The sequence below is a fragment of the Myotis davidii genome, unplaced genomic scaffold (genome assembly GCF_000327345.1).
Source record: "Myotis davidii unplaced genomic scaffold, ASM32734v1 scaffold544, whole genome shotgun sequence".
NCBI lineage: Eukaryota > Metazoa > Chordata > Mammalia > Chiroptera > Vespertilionidae > Myotis > Myotis davidii.
The window spans coordinates 3,277,288-3,300,761 of record NW_006297018.1 but is presented as its reverse complement, the minus strand read 5'-3'; the positions used below and the strand labels follow the sequence as shown (position 1 = coordinate 3,300,761).

At 39.8% G+C, this 23,474-nt stretch overlaps 2 protein-coding genes across 2 annotated transcripts; one reads left to right on the top strand and one right to left on the bottom strand.

Annotated features, from left to right (window-relative positions):
- Positions 1 to 245: 245 nt before the first annotated feature.
- On the top strand, positions 246 to 1,131 carry UCN3 (urocortin 3). The gene has a single exon (XM_006772632.1). The coding sequence runs from the start codon at positions 246 to 248 to the stop codon at positions 747 to 749; it is 504 nt and encodes a 167-aa protein (XP_006772695.1). The 3' UTR covers positions 750 to 1,131.
- Positions 1,132 to 6,214: 5,083 nt separating this feature from the next.
- TUBAL3 (tubulin alpha like 3) lies at positions 6,215 to 17,339 on the bottom strand. The gene is made up of 4 exons (XM_006772631.2): positions 17,323 to 17,339; positions 12,740 to 12,983; positions 9,680 to 9,828; positions 6,215 to 7,539 (listed from the first exon to the last, which is right to left on the bottom strand). Exons 1-4 carry the CDS (start codon positions 17,323 to 17,325, stop codon positions 6,595 to 6,597), a joined length of 1,341 nt encoding a protein of 446 aa, XP_006772694.1. The 5' UTR covers positions 17,326 to 17,339; the 3' UTR covers positions 6,215 to 6,594.
- Positions 17,340 to 23,474: the final 6,135 nt, after the last annotated feature.

Here is a 23,474-nt window from a genome sequence, read left to right as displayed (position 1 = left end):
TTTTCTGTGTGGAGAGTTTGTTTTCCTTTACCCTGCAAAAGAAAGAGAGAGAGAGAGAGAGAGAGAGAGAGAGAGAGAGAGAGAATATGACATCTGCAACTCAGTCCCCTGAGAATTGTTTACATTTCTAATAAATGTCCAGGTGCTGCTGTGGGTGGAGCAGAGCGTGGACAAAACCCCATGTCCTGAGCCTTGAGCCCCTCTCACGCCCCTTCCCATTTCCCTCATTTCTACCACAGGGAGAGATGTTTGTGCCAACCCACTTCCTGCTGCTGCTGCTGCTGCTCCAAGGGGCCCCCAGGATGAGTCTGTCCCATAAGTTCTCCAAAGCCGAGTCCATCTTCTGCTGTATCAACATGGCCCTGTCTGAGGCCAAGAAGAACCAGCTGGAGGATATAGCCCTGCTGAGCAAGAGAGGCTTCCCCTACCTACCCAGCCAGAACCCATCCTCAGATGAGGACAAAGAAAAGGATGAGGAGGGAGAAGACAAGAAGAAAAGGGCCTTCTCTGCTCCCAGGGGCAGTGGTGGAGCTGGGAGCTCTCGGTACAAGTACTTATCCCAAGCACAGCTCAAAGGGAAGCTGTACCAGAACAAGGCCAAGAATGACCGGCGCACCAAGTTCACTCTATCCCTTGATGTCCCCACTAATGTCATGAATGTCCTCTTAAACATTGCCAAGGCCAAGAACTTGAGAGCCAAGGCAGCTGCCAATGCCCATCTGATGGCACAGATTGGACGAAAGAAGTAGAATTGAGGACAGCAAGGCAGCCCATTAAGGACAAGGATGGAGGTCAGGTGGAGGGTAAGAGGTTGCCCACCCAACTGGTTTTTATTTTGTGGGCAGTCCAGTTTTACAGGCTGCCTCACTGCTCAACCCCTCTTATCCTTTCCTAGCTCCAGCCCAGCTTTCTCTATACAATACACAGGCATGCAGAATTGTCCCAACTTCACAGATACGAAGCTATTAAGGCTTCTCCCTATGTTCTGTGTCACTTTTTCTCTTTCCCCACACTTCTCCCTGAAGATCCCAGGCCTGAAAAGAGGACACTTAAGGCTCCTCTCTTCACACAGCAATCCCAGCCAAGGCTGGAAGATTAAGAGACACACTGATTACCATCCTGCCACTAGATCCCTACCCTACATTCTTGCTTCCATTAAATCAAGTGACTTCTTGAACCTTTGGCTTGTGTCAGTTCCTCTGAACTCAGAAAAGAAAGGCAAATGAGGGAGGATATAGATAAGTCAATTACCCATCTCTCCCACATAGGAATGGTTCTTGGGTGTCATAGGTAGAGTAAAGAAGAGCTTGGGAAAGATCAAACTGACAGGATTATCTCAGCTATCATTCAACCTAGAGCCATCTCCATGGCTTGATCCCACCCAAAGGGCATAGCCAGCAGGGATCTGCTTCCAGGATGACACTTGGGCTCTACAGGAGAGGGTGCTTTCAGTATCCCCGATGGTACACCCCACATCCTCATGGCCTGCTAGTGCATAGGGCCGGGAAACCTTTCATATGTGCTCACGGAACCCACAGTAACTGCCCAGCATGGTGCTAAGCACCTGGGAGATGCTGTGTTTGAGGAAAGGCCACTGCTCTCCACAAGTCAACATCTAAGCAAAGAGACAAAACCAAAATGGAAATAAAAGCAAATACCACCAGGGAATAGGTAAGTTATGAATTGCAAAGTGATAGCAATTAGTGTGAAGAATATATGAGGAATTCAGAGATGAGGGGTTTAATATGAGTAAAAGTCCACTAACAACAGACATCAGGAAGAACTCTGATAGCCTCCACCAGCAAAGCCTAAGAACCAGTTTCCCAGAGAGGGACTGTGGTTCCATTCACTTCTGCATGGTGATAAGTCAAAAATATGTAAAATGAATTTCTACATAGTGAAGTAAACAACCCATACACACACACACACACACACACACACACACACACACACAGTTGACATTACCCCAGCAGCAGCAGCAAAATAAAAACACAAGTGAATGACAAATTTAGAAAAATGTTTGCCACTCATATAAGAGACAAATGGCTTATTGATCAAATTTATAAAGAGCTACTAAAAATTGAGAAGAAAAGAAAAAACCCAAAAGAGAAATAAGCAAGGATCTGAATAGGGCACTTGAGAAAATTTGTCAGACAATTAGTCTTTAAGAGAAAAGAAAATATATCAAATTTATAAAGGAAATATGAAATATACTAGAGGCCTGGTGCATGAAAATTCATGCACTGGAGGGGGGTCCCTCTGCTCAGCCTGCCCCCCTCTCAAAGTCCAGGAGCCCTCAGGGGTGGGAAGGGACCCGGCAATCAGGGGAAGGTGACGCCCCATCACACCTCTGCTGCTGCCACTGCCAGCAGCACAAGCCTGGGCCGGCCTTGGTTACCTGAGCCTTGGGTGGCCCTGGGCAGCTGGGGGGTTAAGGGGACTGGGAGTCTCAGGACACAGGCACATGGAGTGCCCAGACCTGCTTTGGGGCAGGCCTGGCCTTGCTGAGTGCCTGCCACCCCAGCAGAGCCAAGGGGACTGGGTGCTGCCATCTTTGAGGGTGGGACAGTCAATTAGCATATTCTCTTCGTATTGGCTGTGGGCGCTGCCATCTTTGAGGGTGTGGCAGTCAGTTAGCATATTCCCTCCTTATTGGCTGTGGGCGCCGTCATCTTTGCAATGGTGTGAGGGTCAATTAGCATATTCCCTCTTTATTAGACAGGATAAGAATGTATATCTGAGAATGCAAAGGGGACCAAAAAGATATATCTATTTCCTTTAAAAGTGGTTATTTAAGTTTTCTAGACTAAGCAATAATGAGATTCACAAGCTGAACTTAAAATTTTACAAAATAATTTGTTGCTTTATCTTAATTTTATTTGATTATTAAATTTTAAGACAGTAGAAAAACCTGTCATCTTCCCCACCCCTAATGGTCTTTTCTGTGTGTGAGAATGCACACACATACAAATGCCATCCAGAACATCAATACTCATTTGAGCAACTGAGCAGTTATTTTAAGCATTTCACCAGTGCCCTCCAGTGTCTGAAGGGGGAAACAATACATATACATTTAAGAAATTTTTTTTAAGTACTTAGTAAGAGTCTAATAAAAGTTCAAAGCAGGATATGCACATGGAAAAAAGTTTCATCACTGAGTACTTACTACAATACACGGTGTGGCATACTTTCATAGGTTTATAGCTATTCATATGGAAAATAATATCATAATTAATAAATAATAATAAAATAAACTGTTTTGTATACCCATAACTGTACACCTAATTTTGCCCCACCCTGCATAGTGAGATTTCTTAATGTATCCCAACCATCCCTGAATCCTGAGGTAAAAGTAAGTGAATACTACAGATCAATCTGGTAGCTGGAAAGGGGCACAAGGAAGAAGAGTCCCGAGCAGCTACATGGAAGAGGTGACATCTGAACTGGATTTGTAATAGAAATTACATTCAATTGTCACAGAGGAAGTAAGAGAGACAGCAAGGAGAAGGAGCCAAGGTGTAGGAGAGAGAAAAGAGAATCTGTGCTGAGAAGTGGTGAGAGTCTAGTGTGAATGTATGACAGCAAAGTAGAGGTTTGATTGTAAATTTTAGCTGAAACTAGTGGTGACAGGCTCTACATGTAACATGCAGGAGTTTACACTTTATGCCTAAGACAATGGGGAATTATCAAAGCTTTGTATAGGGAGCAGAATAATCTAAGCTGTGCAGCAGAACAGTCACAGAGTAATGAGTAGGGTAGATCAAGAAGACAAAGTGAGAGGCAGAAAGCATTTATTTTTTAACACATTTTTATTGATTTCAGAGATGGGGGGAGGAGAGATAGATAGAAACATCAAGGATGAGAGGGTATCATTGATATGACTCATGCACATACCACACTGGGGATCAAACCTGCAACCTGGGCATGTGCCCTGACTGGGAATCAAACCGTGACTACTGGTTCAATAAGTCAATGTTCAACCACTGGGCCATGCCAGCTGTGCTGGGGACAAAGAGAGGAGTTGATGACCTGAGCTAGGATGGCATTAACAAGAAGAAAAGACAAGGGATTCTGAAAACATTATAGAAGCAGAATTGATAGGACTTAATTCTAGTATGTAGGGAGCAGAACCTGGCAGTCAAAAATGACTGCTTAAATTCTGCTTAAATTCTACTTAAGTGAGGAGATGATAACATAAATAAACAAGACAAAACACCAAAGGAAGAGCAGATTTCTTTGGAGGAAATTTATGTTTTTCTTGAAAGAAGTTAAATTTAAGCATAGGCATAACATCTGGGAGGATACGTTCAGCATATCTGGTGAAAATTCTAGTATCAAACTCAAGAGAGGCCCTATCCTGTTTGGCTCAGTGGATAGAGCTTTGGCCTGCAGACGTAAGGGCCCTGGGTTTGATTCTGGTCAAGGGCATGTACCTCGGTTGCAGGCTCAATCACCGGCCCTGATTGGAGCTTGTGTTGGAGGCAACCAACCAATGTATCTCTCTCACATTGATGTTTCTCTCTCTGTTTCTTCCCCTCCTTTTCACTCCCTCTTAAAAAAAATCAATGGAAAAATATCCTCAAGTGAAACTTAGCAAAAAAAAAAACAAACCCAAAAAACAAAACAAAACAAAAAAACTCAAGAGAGAATGGAAACATAGAGTTTCTCAGTCATCCATATAGACTTGATATGGTTGTGAATAAAATAAAGACCAGGGAAAAGGACCAAGGGTATGTCCATTAGGGACAGACAATGGAAAAAAGGAATCTGAGGAGGAGAACCAAGTAGTGCTACAGGAGGCGAAGGAAAAGTTTCAAGGAAAAAAAATTACCAAATGCTTAAACTCAAGAATCTGAAGACTGATAAAGTCATTGTTTTGAAAAATCTAGTATGATCAGTGATCTTCAAAACAATAGTTTCAGTAGAATAATGGGAGTTCACTAAATCACAAAGGCTAAGGAGTGAGCAGAAGATGAGGTATACGCATCAAATGTATATTCCTTTGAAAAGTTTAATAGAGAGCAAATATGTGACAGTAAATTTTAAAAGTAATAGAATCCAGAAAAGGGTGTTGAATGTTGGAATGAGGAGACCTCGACATATAAGTAGAAAAAAGAAAAAAAGTCAATGGAGAGAGACAGACTATTCAGGGGATTGAAGAAACAAGGTCTCCTAGAGCAGTCAAGGGGAGAAGGTACACAAATCATAAGTGACCTTGGAAAGAAGAAGTCTTTCCTCTAGGATAAGAGGATATGTGAAGGTTCAAAGTAATTTTTAAGGGGAGATCAAAGAGGAACATAAAAAGTTAAAGTCAAATAGATGTGATTTATATAAAGTAGGATATAAGGTGATCTCCTGGTGTTTTTCCATCTAATAATTATTGAGTACCGACTCTATGCCTGTCACTTTAGAGACTCAGATGAATAAGACCGACCCTGCCTCAAAATCACATTTAATTAGTGCTTATACTCCTCAGAGTTATTTCAATCATTAGCTCACGTGATCTCACTCTCTGAGGAAGAAAGGGCAAATATACCCTCTCAACCCTAGATACACATTTAAAAAGAGTAAAGGGAGTTATTTTGTCAGAAGGAAAATGATGCCAGGTGGAAGTATGGTTATGCCAAGACAGAACGAAGACTAAGACTGAGGGAAAATCTTTGCAGTATCTAGTTCACCTTAATTCTAACTATTAGGCTATACAACATGGCTTCTAAAAATCCAGCTAGTGATTTTAATGCATTTATAGCTATTTTGTCCATTTTAAATTAATACTCATTTGAAAATGGGTTACTACTAAACAGTAACACTGTTTAAAATACCAAAAATTAATTCTATTAAGTGGGTTTTTTAAAAACTTCAAATCCTCAAGTCACATCTCCTCCAATCCCCAGGGCTTCTCATTTAGCAAGTCTGTAGTGCTGGTCAAGAATTTGCCTTTTTTTTCTAAACTTGTGGAATGGTTCTGTGCAGGGTTCTGCAGCCACACTTTGAGAATACCTCCTCAAGAAAGGAAAATGGAAAAGAGATCATTTTCACCCTCTAACAGGACACACAGATTTAAATTTATGAAAGACCCAAGAATATTCTTGTTTGTTTGTTTGTATAAAAAGCAAACTGAGACTTTAAGGCCACATTTGGAAGAAAAAGAATTATACTGAAAATGTTCATAATTTAATCAAAGTACAAAATATAGACATGGATAACATTAATAATATTTTGCTGTTTTTCACCTCAGGTATAGGATAGGGAAAGCATTAACTTTATTGCTTCATAGTGTCATGGTTGAAAAGCAAAAAAATATATAGCCAGGTTTCCACTTTGACAAAACACACATACAAACACACAAATGACACGACCCAGAAAGGACTCCAAAGCTTAGAAGGTCCACAGGTAGCAGTGCTGAATTATACTAACAGACAAGAAAAGATGTTCTCATTGTTAATATTGGCTGATTTGATTTAGTGTGGAACTTATGTTCTTGCTTCATTCGATTTCTTTCTTCTTCTAATCAAAGGAACTCTACCCACCAACTGTAAAATGTCTTATAAAGTAAGCATGGCATTTAACATTATTTTCACCATCACATATACCTCAGAAACTTTGCCCCACCTCCTCATAATCCTTCTCCAGACATGCCAGATCTTTCCTGGCCTCTGAAAACTCCTCTTCTTCCATGCCTTCTCTGATGTACCAATGTAGAAATGCCTTCTTGGCATACATGAGATCAAACTTGTGATTCAGGCGGGCCCAGGCCTCTGCAACTGCTGTGGTGTTGCTCAGCATGCAGACAGCCTGCTGGACCTTGGCCATTTCCCCCCCGGGCATCGTCATGGGTGGTTGACTGTTGATGCCCACCTTGAAACCAGTTGGACACCAATCTACAAACTGAACAGAGTTCCTTGACTTCATGGCTGCAATTGCTGCATTGACATCCTTAGGGACCACATCCCCTCTATAGAGTAGGCAGCAGGCCATGTACTTCCCCAGTCGAGGATCACACTTGACCAGCTGGTTGGAGACCTCAAAGCAAGCAGTGGTGATATCTGCCACAGAGAAGTCCTTGTGGTAGGCATTGTCAGCAGAAATGATGGGGGCAAAGGCTGTCATAGGGAAATGAATTCTCGGATAAGGTACTAGGTTGGTCTGGAATTCATTTAGGTCCACATTCAAGGGCCCTTCAAACCGGAGGGAAGCAGTAATGGAAGATACTGCCTGACCTATCAGCCTATTAATGATGGTGTAAGAGGGGCGTTCAACACCAAGTTTATGATGGCATATGTCATAGAGGGCCTCATTGTCCACGATGAAGGTACAGTCCGAGTGCTCTAATGTGAAATGGGTGGTGAGGATGGAGTTGTAAGGTTCTACTACAGCAGTGGAGATCCTGGGGGCTGGATAGACAGAGAACTCCAATTTAGTCTTCCTGCCATATTGTGCCGAGAGATGCTCCATTAAGAGAGATGTAAATCCTGATCCAGTGCCTCCTCCAAGGCTTCGGAAAATCAAAAATCCCTGTAGTCCACTGCACTGTTCTGCCTGGGAAAGAAAACAAGATGTAGGAACTCAGCCAAATAAAGCCAGAAGCCGTGGTAATGGTGGGACACAAGTTCCCAAAACAAACCAAAACTTTCAGAAAGAACTGATTTGCTATTATCAACTCTACAAAAACATTTACTTTGAAACATACTTGAATGGTTACTTCTGGGATGGCAAAGCACTTTAGAGACTTACTATAAGAAAAGGATAAATATCCCACTGTTTTGCATTGCCCTCCATGAATATATCTGTATGTGATCTAAAGCAGGGTCTTTATCAACAGCAATGAAAATGATTAGCAAAACATTGAAGCAATATATTTTCCCCCATAGTAGATGAAGTGCCTATCATTTCTATGCCCAGACTACTGGGCTGGTGTAAAGGCACTGTATTACCTAATGATTATGGCAAATGCCAAAATATTTCCTTGACAAAGGTTCTCCAGACACAAGTCCTTAAAGAATTAACTGTCAGTAAATAGAGTAGCTAATCTTCAGGTAGGATGTGCCTCTGTTAATTTTACAAATACTAAGTAAGATAAGTCAATCAGAGAAAGACAAGTAGTGTATCATTTCACTCATATATGGAATCTAAAAAAGTAAAACTTGTAGAAACAGAGAGTAGAATAGTGGTTCCCAAGCACTAGGAGGTGGGGGAAATGGGGAGATTTTGGTTAAAGGGTAGAAATTTTCTGCCAAAACCAGTTTGGCTCAGTGGATTGAGCGTTGGCTTGCGGACTGAAAGGTCCCAGATTCGATTCCGATCAAGAGCATGTACCTGGGTTGCGGGCACATCCCCAGTAGGAGATGTGCAGGGGGCAGCTTTGATGTTTCGGCTCGATTCCAGTCAAGAGCATGTACCTGGGTTGCGGGCACATCCCCAGTAGGAGATGTGCAGGGGGCAGCTGATTGATGTTTCTCTCTCATCGATGTTTCTAACTCTCTATCTCTCTCCCTTCCTCTCTGTAAAAAATCAATAAAATATATTTTAAAAAAAAATAAAGGGTAGAAATTTTCAGTTATAAGATAAATTCAAGATCTGTGACTCTAATGTCCAGCATGGTGGTAATAGTTGTTATTTACTTGAAAGTTGCTAAGAGAGTAGATCTTAAGTGTTGTCATGACAAAATTTATCATAGTTAAGTAGGTGAGGGGATGGAGGTATTAACCTATTGTGGTAATCATTTTGCAACATATATGTGTATCATATCTATCATATGTGCACCTTAAATTTACACAATATTATATGTCAACTAGAGGCCCGGGTCACAGATTCATGCCCAAGTGGGGGTCCCTCAGCCTGGCCTGCAGGGATCGGCCAAAACCAACAGTCCTACATCCCCTGAGGGATGTAGTAGTGCCAAAGCGGCAGGTGGCCAGGGGAGGAGCCCAAGCCCTGTCTGGGTGCCACACCGCTCCTGCTCATCCAGGCCCCACTACACCTGGAGCCACTGCCATAGCTCGGTAGGCTCGCTGCCACTCCACTGTGGTCTCCAGGCGGCCATCCTAGGGCGATACTGGCATGCCTATGACCTATGACCCAGAAGCAGACATAGGCTTGCGCCTAGTCAGTCCCGATGCCAGTCCTGATCCCTGCCGGTCCTGATCCTGGTCCTGGTCCAGATGGGGGAGGGGCACACAGAGGGAGTGTCTGCAGGAGAGGCTCATACAGCTTCAGCTGCACTCACCAGCCATGAGCCAAGGGTCTGGCCCCACTGAAGGAGCACACTCACCACCAGGGGCAGCTCCTGCATTAAGCGTCTGCCCCCTGGTGGTCAGTGTGAATCATAGCTACTGGTTGACTGGTCACTTAGGCTTTTATATAGAGAGATCATATTTCAATAAAGCAGGAGGAAAATAAAGTAAAACATTTCCTCAATAAATCTAAACAACAAAAAAAAAGAAAATGGGGCTGTATAGAAAGTGCAAAGGCTTCTGTGGCCTTTCCTACTTAACAAAGTGTAATCAAAGCCCACATCGGGACAATTCCCAGCTCTGAGCATGGCAAGAGGTTCAGAGAAGAGAGGTTGGGTGATGATGGTGTTGATGGTAGAACTGCTATTGATGCTTGGGAGGTGTTTCACAGAATCCCAGGCACTCAGGCACACTTCCCCCAACCTGCTAAGAAGAGAGCCACTTGCCAGCTTTCGGATTCTCTCTAGCACAAGGTTGATGACCTCTGGCCCCAGAGAGTAGTGTCCTCGGGCATAGTTGTTTGCAGCATCCTCCTTCCCGCTAACAAGCTGCTCTGGGTGAAAGAGAGAACGGTGCTTGCCTGTTCGAATCCCATCTGCAGAGGGAAAAGCAGGTCAGTCATTCCACTCCATCAACTGCTAGCCCTCTGCTAATTCTCATACAACCCTGGACCATGAACCTCCCTTCTTCCCCAATGTTGTGGTAAAGCAATGGATTTAAACTGCTGACTGGGCCTTCCTTAATCTAGGAAAAGGTATAACTATTTCCACACCAATTGAAAGTTTGCTTTTCCATCATATATTCTCTGTTCATTTCTTAGAGTTACCATGACAACTTACAGTAGACTGGGTGGCTTAAAACAATAGAAATTCATTCGGAGGCCAGCAGTCTAAAATCAAGGTGTTAGTAAAGTTCGTTCATTTGGGAGGTTCTGAGGGAGAATCTGTTCTGCATTTGTCTCCTGGTTCTGATAGCTGCTGACAGTTCCTGGAGTTACTGGCCATTGCATCACTCCACTATCTGCCTCCATTGCGCATGCCCTTTTCCCTGTCCACTCTTCTTCTAAGGACATGGATCATTGGACTTAGGGCCTCTCCTAATCCAGTATGAACTCATCTGAACAAAGTACATCTGCATGGTCCCTATTTCTAAACAAAGTCATATTCTGTGATTCTGAGTGGATGTAGATTTTTAGGAGACACTATTTGACCCATCACACACCCTATGGCACTTGGCATTTTAAAACAAGTATTTCTAGCCACAAAGAGCCAACACTGTCCTTGAAAAGCATGGAAGAGGATACCAATTTAAATTTTTATTAGTATAATTTAAAGAGACTTTAACAAAGAAGGTGTGGCTCAAATGACTCAAATGCAGTTAATATAAATGCATGAGGCAGGGAAATCAATGGTAAGATGTTGGCAGTATTCAATACAACCATGTGCAAACCTTGCCTGGTTTCGTTGCCTTTAAAAACCCTGCGCAGCTGAAGAAACACAGCATGTTGGAGGCCCATGTCCCACGTCCCTACCTTAGAATTACCCAAATAGCATGACTCCTAAAGAATTATACAGTGGTGTTTGAAGGTTAAGCAGGCTTTTGGAATGTTGCCTTGGATATAGTTGGGTGCTGCATTCCATAGTAGTGAAAAACATGAGTTCAAGAATTAATTTCCAGTTCAAGAATTAATTTCCTTTGTTCCTATCTTGCCTTCCTCGCTTAGCTATAGAGCAGGTACTTTTGTCTCTAGGCCTCAGTTATTATTTCACTTCACAAATAAGGACAATAACAAGACCTATCCACTGAGTTATTATGAGTATTAAATGAGATCATAGAACATGATGCATGGACCATATAATAAGAATTATAAGTAATAATGATAAAATTGGCTTCATGACATGCATTTATTCAGATTTATCTTATAATACATCATGCCTTGGTACCAGGTATTCATAGATAGTCACAGAAGCTCACTGCCTACAAGGAAATGCACTAATTTTCTAAGAGCAAGATTATTCTCTCAAATTGTCTTCCTCTCCTGTATATGATATGACCACGAATTTTGTACACCCCCAAATGTTGAAATTTACTAATTTTGAGTTTAAATGACTTTTAACGGACACACACACACACACACACACACACACACACACAAACCTATCAAAGTTGCAGTTTTTTAAAGTTATATTTATAAATAAGACATAAGCAGGAAACTAATTCTGGGTAGACTCTGCTTCTCACCTGAAGCTCTAAGGCTGAGTTCAGTCTAAGGAGGGAGTTTATGGAATTTATGAAAGCCTGCTTCTTCATGATGTCCAGTTGAGATCTTGAGACTATTAGTTCCATAAATTCTTTCAGTGAAATCCACTTTCTTGTACATCAGTGATTATAGTACCATTAAAACTGTCCACTCAACTTTCTGGAACTTTTCACATTGATAAGAGACTTACGTACCTGGCCCAGAATCCTCTGTGACTTCCATGGTTTTAAAACACAATTATTTGATGATTCCTTTGCTTCCTTTCCCCCAATGCCATTCAGCTCCACTCCACTTAAATCACCATCACTCACAACTGTCTCCCCCTAAATCTTAAACTTGCAAAATCTTTTCCATGACCATACCTCCTTACTTCCCCCTACCTTCGCTGATGACCTAGCCTCAACTATCTTCCTAGTCTTCTCTCCCACCATTTTCCCACTCATACTGGGAGTTCCAGCCACACTGAACTCCTGTTAAACTTGCATGTTCCTCCATGCCTCGGTGAATTTGCAAATGTTGTTCCCTGGGAGGAGAGCTTTGATGACTCCCCAGTTACTTATTCTGCTGCAGTAATACTGCTGTACCTTGCAGAAATTTCTATTATGAGGTTGTATCATATGAAACTGACATTTTTTAGGTAAAAAAAAAATCATCCATTGGCAATTTTGTATGGCTTAACTTAATACATTTATTAGTGCTGTATTGATTATTTATATTTTCTTCTGCACTCAATTATGTTGGTTTTCTATTAAAATATAATGGCTCTTATAAGAAGTCATACGTGGAAACAAAGACAATTATTCTCGCCCTGACCGGTTTGGCTCAGTGGATAGAGCGTCGGCCTGCAGACTGAAGTGTCCCAGGTTCAATTCCGGTCAATGGCATGTACCTTGGTTGCAGGCACAACCCCAGTAGAGGGTGTGCAGGAGGCAGCTGATCGATGTTTCTAACTCTCTATTCCTCTCTCTTCCTTTCTGTAAAAAACCAATAAAATATATATATATTTTTTTAAAAGACAATTATTCTCAGTGATCTAACTAAGGCAAGTTCTATAACCTTCCCAAGACACGGTTTCCTCATCTATAAATCGCGGATGACAACCACATTTCCTAATGGAGTTGTTGAAAGATCGCTTGAGCCTTCCTGTTCAGGTAGACTGTATAATCTGCCGGTCCTACCCACTGATACTTGATTTGTTTGCTTTGATTATGACCCTGGTTAAGCACACTGGAATGTAAAACCTTACCTATAACAGTTGGCTCTAGGTCAATGAAGAGTGCTCTGGGCACATGCTTCCCAGCTCTTGTCTCGCAAAAGAAGGTATTGAAAGAGGCATCCATATGCTCTGTTTTAGCAATTTCCAACTGATCTTTTCTATTGTCAAGAATAAAACCATCTGGATGGATTCCGTGTTCCAGGCAATACAGTTCCCAGCAAGCATCCCCAATCTGGATGCCGGCTTGCCCCACGTGAATGGAAAGGCACTCCCTCTGAAATAAGTCAGAATGAGTTAGAACCGAGCAGTCCTCCTTAGATCTCATGATCTATGTCACTCAGCACTTCTGCTTACAATGGACAGAAACCAAGCTAGCTTATGTAATAAGAGAAATTTATTATAAGATAAAATGAAAATATCTCATGGAAACCAAACAGCAGGATACAGATAAGCGTTAGGAACAACTGAACCAAGGACTCAAATTCCATTAAGAGGTTTCTTTTGACAACATAAATTAAGCACCTATTGTGTAATTGGTTAAGAATGAATTACGACTATCTATATAGTTTTATATATAATATATGTACAAAATCAAGCTATCTTCCCAAGAAAAACATTAGCTGGTTATTGGAAAGGAATAAAACCAAAATCAATGTATAGCTCTGACACATATTGAAATCCATATCAGATAAATAAATATTATCTTTTTATATCTCTTATTTGTTTGTTTGTTTGTTTGTTTTCTTAATCTTCACCAAAGATATTTTTCCATTGGTTTTTATTTTTTTAATATTTTTTATTGATTTCAGAGAGGAAGGGAAAGGGAGAGAGAGATAGAAACATCAATGATGAGAGAGAATAATTGATTGGCTGCCTCATGCACACAGCAAACTGGGGATCGAGCCCACAACCAGGGCATGTACCCTTGACCAGAATCGAACCCAGGCCCCTTCATTTCCCAGGCCAACATTCTAGCCACTGAGCCAAACCGGCTAGGGTTTTCCATTGATTTTTAGAGAGAGTTGAAGGGAGGAAGGGAAGAAGGGGGAAAGGAAGGGAAGAGACAGAGAAACATTGATGTGAGAGAGTCACATTGATTAGCTGTCTCCCACACGCCTCTGGACCTGGGCCAGGAATCAAACCTGCAACCCAGATATGTGCCCTTGACTGGGAATTGAACCACAACCCTTCAGCGTGGGAGTTGATGCTCTAACCATTTAACGACACCACCAGGGTGCCTTTACATATCTTGAGATTTTACACTTTCTATTCTTATGGGTTCTAAATAAGGAAGGATGTTCTAAGCTTAAAAGTAGTTAAAAATTACCAAGGGAACATGCAATAGATTTAACAACCCAGCAATATATATATATATAAATTTTTATATACATAAGTTTTTCTAAAATACCCTTGAGATATCTACTAGATAAATAGGCAAATGGCATCAACAAATAATTACAAAAGAAAGAAGTAATCTAAAATGTAAAGATTTAGGCACAATGGCATTCACAATATTAAAATATAAAAAAGTAAAAACCAAGAACCAATCTACTTAACCATTTACCTATTGTTGGGCATTTAAAGGAACATACATCAACACAGTGGCATGTTATCCAACCCTTAAATATTTACACACAAAAAAAGGTAAGAGATGGGAAATGATATAATCTTTATTTTATATTTTATAATAGAGGCCTGGTGCACGGATTTGTACACCAGTGGGGTCCCTCAGCCTGGCCTGAGAGGATTGAGCCAAAACCAGCTCTCTGACATCCCCCAAGGGGTCCCAGATTGCAAGAGGGTGCAGGCCAGGCTGAGAGACCCCAAAGGTGCATGATCGGGGCCGGGAAGAAACCGCAGGAGGGCTACAGGGAGTGTCCAGCCCCTCCAACCTAGTCCTGATCAGCTGGACCCCAACAGCAAGCTAACCTACTGCTCAGAGCATCTGCCTCCTGGTGGTCAATGCACATTATAGCAACTGGTCGAACGGTTGAACAGTCGGACATTTAGCATATTAGGCTTTTATTATATAGTATAAAGTAAAGATTATGTCAATTGTATGTCAAAGATGTCAAGTACATTTAAAAATAAGTTAGAAAAAGTGTTTTTAAAATGTATCAAAATATAACTGTAGTTATATCTGGGTAGTGATTTTTTTTTCCTATTTAAACTTTCAATTTTCTTCATCAGCCTCTACTCTCCTATCCCACTTTTAAATCACCATTCACATTATTTAAAAAGCCAAACAACCTTTTTATTTGTAATTAAACAGACAAGTATCTATTCATCTAAGGGAGGAAAAGAAAAACTTAATCCTAAAAATCTGAAGTGATAGCAATTGCTGATTTTTTTTTAATTAAAATATCACTTTATTTTTTTTCCTTTTTTTATTATTATTAAGGTATTACAAATGTGTCCTCAGCCCCCCCATTAACCCCCAACCTCCCCCGCAACACACACTCATGCAGCAATTGCTGATTTTAATATAGTTGAGTTTTGATTGCCAGTAGTCATGGGCCAAGTCTAAGCAGTGGTCATATAAGGGAGAAGCCTGTCTTTTGTACCAGAGGGGCCCTTCAAGTTGTTTGCCTGATGAGCTGATAGGCAACCCTGCCCCTGTCCAGGGTTGTACTTTCCCAAGATCTGAGGTTCAACTACAAAAAGACCTCTTGTCAGAGTGAGGGAGGTCACATCCCTGCAATCTGACTTGCACTCTGTTCTCACTCAGCACATCAAACTTTGCACTTTGTCTCCTTGACTCACAAGACATAACACAGCCCTTTTTTGCTTCATGAGGAATTCAAGCTCACTACTTGAGTACTTCCCTCTTATTTCTTCTCTATGCAAGTATCAGTCTCTCTCAACAAAGGCTGTGAACTCAATTTAGAAAGCTCTTCAGTTAGTACCAACCAATATTCCAAACTCTTGGGCACATAAAAATCAAAACAACACATTCCACCATAAACAGCCTCTTCACACCCGTATGTCTACTCCTGTTGGACTTAAAAATTATCTCAGTATAATAGCTGCTGTAATCAGATCAAGACTCATCTAAATTCCTATATTTAGGTAAAAATATAAAAAGTGGTGGGGGGGCTCACACTTCTACATCATGAAAACCACTTACATGTAGATTTCTCTCACAACATCCTTCCTCAGCTATTGATCACCCAGTCCCCAGGGGATGCACATGTGATATTTGCTCACAATATTTAGATCCAAAAAAAAAACACTAACATAAAAAAAAAATTTGCTGCTATGTGGCCTGTTACGCAAGTGGTTCAGACATAGAAGTGATACAGTTTTGTTTTGTTTTAACTCAGCAGGGACACTAGGCCCAACAAGGGCCAATCTTGTCTTTACTGGTTTGAGAAGCAGCTGAGTCTATAACATAACTGTGTCCTAGGGTACAGAATATTATTTTCACTTTATTCTTCTCTTGGCCTTCCCCTCCTTCCCAAGACATCTGTTAAAATATTAACCAAACTATAAAATAATAAAATATTGCAAAATTCCCACTAAATATCAATATTGGTAAGTCACAGCAGGTTAATATATGGTTGCAAGAAATAATACAGAGATCTCCTGTATGCTTTACTCATTTCCCCAATGGAAATATCTTGCAAGATTATAGTAGATACCATGACCAGAATATGGATCAATATAGCCAAGACACACCATTTCCATTACCATGAGGATCCTTCATATAAGAAGGCATAATTTTTAAGAGAAAAACAATCTAAATGTCCTAGAAATGTTAGACAGAGGTCCATGAGGTGAGAAAGTAAAAGATGAAAAAGCAATTTGAAAGGTTGCTTCCATTTAAGAATTAAAAATGCTGAGATACTAAAAATTACTGTGACTGGTACATAGAGATTAAAGGGAAAGTGGCCCTAGCCGGTTTAGCTCAGTGGATAGAGTGTTGGCCTGTGGACTGAAAGGTCCTGGGTTCAATTCTGGTCAAGGGCACATGCCTGGGTTGTGGGCTCGATCCCCAGTGAGGGATGTGCAGGAGGCAGCCAATCAACGATTCTCTCTCATCATTGATGTTTCTGTCTCTCCCTCTCTTTTCCTCTCTGAAATCAATAAAAAATATATTTTTTAAAAAAGAAAGAAAGTGAATCTTAAAGGGTGGTCCCCAAAGGACTAAACTCAAGAGAGAACAAAGATGTCCTTGCACTTTACCTGTCAATTTATGAGATTAACAATGGTAACCTGGGTCCGAGGTCCCCAGAAACTCTAAAACCATATTTGAAAGTGAAGCAATTGATTTATACAGAAAAAAATCAGCACACCAGGTCTAAAACCAACGTAAAAACTAAAGGAAGGAGAGGTTCTTGCTTCAGCACTTCAGTTAAAGGCAATAAACACCTGAAAATCAACTATGCTTTTGCTAAAAGCAGCAAAACTAAAGCTGAATAGAGGAGAGCTTATTCAAATCAGCTTCAAACAGAGATGTTAAGAGAAACAATGGTTCTTTAAAAATTTATTCTCTCATATGAAGAATTTATTTAAAATTTATTGGAAGGGAAGAGGGCCAAATTTGATGAGTTAAATGTTCTACAACACCAAAGCAACACTGTCTACAATGTACAAGCACAGTAGTCACTTACCATGCTGAGTTGAAGGTGCCCCCTGGTAATGAGTGACAGAGTATGCCCAGGTGAGCTTTATCACAGGGCAGGAAATGACTCCGCCTGGGAGTTGAGCTGCGGGCGTCACTTAAAGCAGCACAGCCACTTTTTAGCTCTTCAGTCTCAATGTGGCCGTGGTGGCTTAACCACCCTGAGATAATGCTATGATTAACCGAGATTTGCAAAGGAATTAGAAGAAAATGAGAAAAACCTCTTTTGTAATATAATTTTTAAAATGCATCATTTCTTTAGTAATTCCTTTTTTCCTTGAAAAAATTAAGTCTTAAAGGAAAAAGTTTCCTCAAGTAATAATAATTGGAATTTCAAGTCCGGGGAAGTTTTCTGATGTGATAGTTTTATGTGTCAAGGTGGCTAGCCTTTAGTGCTCAGTTAGTCAATCAAACACTAATCTAGGCATTGCTGTGAAAGCATTTTGTAGATGTGATTTTACACTGACAATCATTTCACTTTAAGTAAAGATTGTCCTTGATATGGTGGGTGGGCCTCATTTAATCACTTGAAAGGCTTTAAGAAAAGAATCAGCTTTAGCTTCAGCTCCTAAGCAAGTTGCCAATCTGATCCACCAATTTCAAACTTTAAGTGTCCATGGTAGTATTCCATTAAATATATATATCCACATACATACACATACACACACATAAAGAAGTCTTAAAAGAAAAAAGTATTTTTGTGTAATATAATGCAAATATATAAATTTGATGTTTAGTTATGATTTCCTTTCTTTTGAAAGTTCCTTTCTTAGGTATTTTTTAATATAGACTAGGCAATTTATTGCTAAGTAATGAGAAAAGGAAAATCTAAGCAAGAAATTCTTCTTTAAAAAAAGAAAGAAATCTTCAGCTCTGAGGAATAATTTTGATGGATGTTCTAACATTTCTGAAGTTATCTTTGCTAATTATCTGTTGGCAGCCCTGGCTGCCCCAACCCAAATAGTTTTCCATTGTCATTGCCACACCCACAATGTCCATGTTTCTCCCTTTTTCCTCCTCTATTCTCCTCCCCCGTTACTAACATAATTCCGTATTTTAAAGGTTCAATAGTCTCTTTGTAAGATAGTCTAAGCATAAAAGAAATTAGTCTCAATCTTCTTCTAATTAATAGAGCTTTTTCTAGCCACACATTTTCTTCTATAGTTTAATTCTTAAGCCCTACAGCTAATACTCCAGTTTCTAATTTTTCTGTATTTTTACTGCAATATCTGAAAACAATCCTATATAATAAATAGATAACTGATAGAAGAAGAAAAAAAAAAGAGGCGTGCACACACCACACACACACACACACACACTAGATTTTAAGAAACAAATCTGATTTCAGCCTGAGGGTGAATTCTATGCACAAACAGGCCAATAGAAATCAAGACTTCACTAGAACAGAAGAGCCCACATAACCCACATAAGGGACTTTCCTGGAGCACCCAGTTCAGGTGCTCAAGAAGATTGCACCACTGGGCCCCACAGGACACCTAGTATATAAGGACACCCTATCAATACTGGAAGTCATAGCAGTTCTTCATAATACATAGAAACAAACACAAAGAGGCAGCCAAAATGGGGAGAAAAAGAAATGTACCCCCAAATGAAAGAATAGGTGAAATCTCCAGAAAAGGAGCTACAAGAATTGGAGGCAAGTAATTTACCAGACATCGTATTCAAAAAATGGTTATAAGGATGCTCAAGAAACTTAAGTGAGAACTTCAGCAAAGAGATAGCAAGCATAAAAAAGAACATAGAAACCATAAAAAAGAACCAGTCAGATATGAAGAATACAATATCTGAAATAAAGTATAGACTAGTAGTAATAAACAGTAGGTTGGATGAAGCAGAGGAAGAAAGGCAAGGTAGCAGAAAACACTCAAAACTATTCCAAAAAATTAAAGAGGAGGGAAAATTCCCAAATTCATTTTACTAATTCCAAAACCAGATAAACCCACTACAAAAAAAAATTATAGGCCAATATCCCTGATGAACATACTTGCTAAAATCCTCAAAAATATTACCAAACCAGATCCAACAATACATTAAAAAGCTCATACATGATAATCAAGTGAGATTTATTATGGAGATGCAAGATTAATACAATATCCACAAATCAATAAATGTGATATAACACAAACAAAATAAAGGTTAAAAATCACATGATCATATCAATAGATGCAGAAAAAGCTTTTAATAAAATCCAACACCCACTTATGATAAAAACTCTCAGCAAAATGGGGATAGAATAAACATACCTCAACATAATAAAGGCCATATGTGGTAAACCCACAGCCAATATCATACTCAATGGGCAAAAACTAAAAGTGTTTCCCTTAAGATTGGGAACAAGACAAAGATATCCACTTTTACCATGCTTATTCAACATAGTACTGAAAGTCCTAGTCATAGCAATAAGACAAGAAGAAGAAGTAAAAGGCATCCAAATTGGAAGAAGCAAAACTGTCATTATTTGAAAATAACATGATACTATATAGAGAGAATCTTAAAGATTCCACCAAGTAACTACTAGAACTGATAAATGAATTCAGTAAAGTAGCAAAATATAAAATAAATATCCAGAAATCAGTTGCATTTTTACATGGCAATAATGAACTATTAGAAAGGAAAACTAAGAAAATTTGCAATTGCATGAAAAAAAATACCTTGGAATAAATTTAACTAAGGATGTAAAAACCTGTAATCAGAAAATTATAAGACACCGAAGAAAGACATTGAAGAAGATACAAATAAGTGGAAGCATATAGCATGTTCATGGATAGGAAGAATTAACACCATTAAAATGTTCATACTACCTAAAGCAATCTATAGATTCAACACAATTCCTATCAAGATACCAATGGTGCCCTAACCAGTTTGGCTCAGTAGGTAGACCATTGGCCTGCGGACTGAAAGGTCCCAGGTTCGATTCCGGTCAAGGGCATGTACCTGGGTTGCGGCCACATCCCCAGTAAGAGGTGTGCAGGAGGCAGCTGATCAATGTTTCTCTCTCATTGATGTTTCTAACTCTCTATCCCTCTCCCTTCCTCTCTGTAAAAAAAAATCAATAAAATATATTTTAAAAAAAGATTCCAATGGTGTATTTCACAGAACTAGAACAAATATTCCAAAAATTTATATGGAACCACAAAAGACCTCAGATTAGCCACAGCAATCTTGAGGAACAAGAACAAAGTTGGAGGAATAACACTACCTTATATCAAACTACACTAAAGGCCATAGTAATCAAAACAGCACAGTATTGGCATAAAAATAGACATATAGATGAATGTAACAGTATAGAGAGACCAGAAAAAAAAATCCATGCCTTTATGGTCAATTAATATTCTACAAAGGAGGCAAGAACCTACAATTGGGTAAAAATAGTTAATTCAATAAATGATGTTGGGAAAACTGGACAGATACAGGCAAAAAAAGTGAAATTAGACCACCTTCATACACCTTACACAAGACTAAACTCAAAATGAATTAAAGATTTAAATGTAAGACTTGAAATCATTAAATCTTAGAAGAAAACATAGGCAGTAAAATCTCAGATATTTCTCATAGCAATATTTTTCCTGATGTCTCCTTGGACAAGAGAAACAAAGAAAAAAATAAACAAGTGAGACTATAGCAAACTAAAACGTTTTTTCACAGCAAAGAAAACCATCAACAAAATGAAAAGACAACCCACTGAATGAGAAAAAAATATTAGCCAATGATACATCTAATAATGGTAAATAGGTTAATATCCAAAATTTATAAAGAACTTATAACACTCAAATCCAAAAAACAATCCAATTAAAAATGACCAAAGGACCTCCAAAGAGAACATACAGATGGCAAATAGACATATGAAAAGATGTTCAACATCTTAATCATCAGAAAAATGATGATTTCATCCCACATCTGTCAGAATGGTTATAATCAATAGATCACCAAAGAAGTGTTGGCGAGGTTGTAGAGAAAAGAGAAACCTTGTGCACTGTTAGTGGGAGTACAGATTGATACAGTCACTGTGGAAAGCAGTATGGAGTTACCTCAAAAAAGTATAAATGGAACTGCCTTATGACCCAGTGATTCCACTTCTGGGAATATAGCTGAAGAAACTGAAACACTAATTCAAAAGAATATATGCACCCCTATGTTCATTGCAGCATTATTAACAATAGCCAAGATTTGGAAGTGGTCCAAGGGAGGCAACCGATCACATGGACTTTTTTTTTCTCTCTCTCTTTCTCCTTTGCTCTCTCTCTCAAATCAGTAAACATACCTTGGGTAAATATATTTTTAAAAAAGGAAGGAAATCTTACCTTTTGCTACAGCATGGATGGACCTGGAGAATATTATGCTAAGTGAAATAAGCCGGTCAGAGAAAGGCAAGTACCATATGATTTCACTTATATGTAGAACCTAATGAATAAAATAGAAACAGACCCATAGATACAGAGAACAGACTGACAGAGGGAAAGGGGTGTGGGAGGAAGTAGAATAGTGTAAAGGTTGTGGGGTGAGAGGAGGTTAAAGAGGGTAAAGGTGGGATAAATGGTGATAGAAGAAGATGACTTGGGGTGGTGAGCACACAATACAATATACAGATGATGGCTCATAGAATTGTACACCTGAAACTAATAAAATTTTATTAACCAACTAGAGGCCCAATGCATGAAATTTGTGCAAGAGTAGGCCTCGCAGCTGCAGTGGCTGCCTGGATCCCTTCCTCGCAGCTGTGGGCAGGCTGCCTGGATCCATCCTTTGCTGGCTTGGTTAGGAAGGATGTCCGGAAGAACGTCTTGGAGGACATCTGGTCTAATTAGCATATTACCCTTTTATTATATAAGATGTCACTATAATACATTCAATAAAATTATTTTTAAAAAGAAAGTTTTCACCCTGGCAAGTGTGCTCAGTAGTTAGTGTGTCAGCCCTTGAACTCAAGGATCTTGGGTTTGATTCACAGTCAAGGACAGGTACCTGGATTGTGGGTTCCCTCCCCACCCCCAGTTGGGACTCGTATGGGAGGCAACCAGTTGATGTGTTTCTCTCACATGGATGTTTCTCTCTCTCTCCTCTTCTTCCTTCTTCTCCCTCCCTCCTCCCCTTCCTCTCTTCCACTCTCTCTGAAAAGCAATGGAAAAAAATATCCTCAGGTGAGGATTAAAAAAAAAGAAAGTTTTCTTTTTAAAATAAATTTATCATAAGAGGAGGCTTCCCTTTGGAAGCTTAAGAAATCATAGCTACCATATCTTTAAGTCATTTTTCCAATTCTGATTTTTCTGCAAAACATTAATCTGAGGGTTTGATAAAAGAACTGAAATGTCTGTGATGCAAAATGGTAAAATCAGATTGTTGGAAGTGGCAGAAAAAAAAGAACATGGAGCTGGCAAGAACTACCCATCCCCAGCATCTTTCTTCTATAACCCAAGTTATATACAGTTGGTACATACCATGTGACTTTACTGGTTGCTGAAACCAGCACACGTATCATTTAGTAAGCAGTTTTACAAACACAGAGTTTAATTTATTTAGATAATGTAAGAAAATAGATTTTAGAATTATTGATTTACATATTAATTGATATTAGTATACAAGTTGTTAAATATCAATTTAATATCAACATACATGATGAGTAGTGTCATTGCATATAGTCAAAGATTTTAAAAATAATCTTTGAGGAGGTCCCCCAAGAGAATATTTGCATACCTATGGCTGTAAATCTGTGGTTGAAAAACTTGGAACATATTTAGGTCTAACTAAGATAATGAGAATACCTTCTTAGGAAGGGAAGTCTAGATTCTAAATATCTATCTAAATATCGAATAAAAGACAAAAAGGGTAATTAACCGTACCTCCACTATGCTTCCCATTGGCTAATCAGGGCGATATGCAAATTAACTGCCAACAAAGATGGCAGCCAGCAGCCACGCAGCTGAGCAAACATGAGGCTTGCTTGCTCCAGTGATGGAAGAAGCCAAGGTTCCCCGCCTGCCGCTGCCGGGCTCTGAGCTCCGGAAGCAACAAAGTTTCAATTATAAAAGCCAAACAAACCACAGCTTCCAGCCAACCTCAACTGGGAGCTTGGGTGGCTGGGGGCCGTTGCCAGCCTGAAAACAGCCCTCCGCCCCTCCCTCA

Bases quoted from the DNA above. Each gene is read 5' to 3' on its own strand.
- UCN3 (XM_006772632.1), top strand. From the start codon at position 246: ATGTTTGTGCCAACCCACTTCCTGCTGCTGCTGCTGCTGCTCCAAGGG.
- TUBAL3 (XM_006772631.2), bottom strand. The intron at 9,829-12,739 runs GTAAGGTTTTAC...TTCCCTCTGCAG, and splicing joins CCTAGAGCCAACTGTTATAG to ATGGGATTCGAACAGGCAAG. The intron at 7,540-9,679 runs GCAAGTGGCTCT...TTTCTTTCCCAG, and splicing joins TAGAGAGAATCCGAAAGCTG to GCAGAACAGTGCAGTGGACT.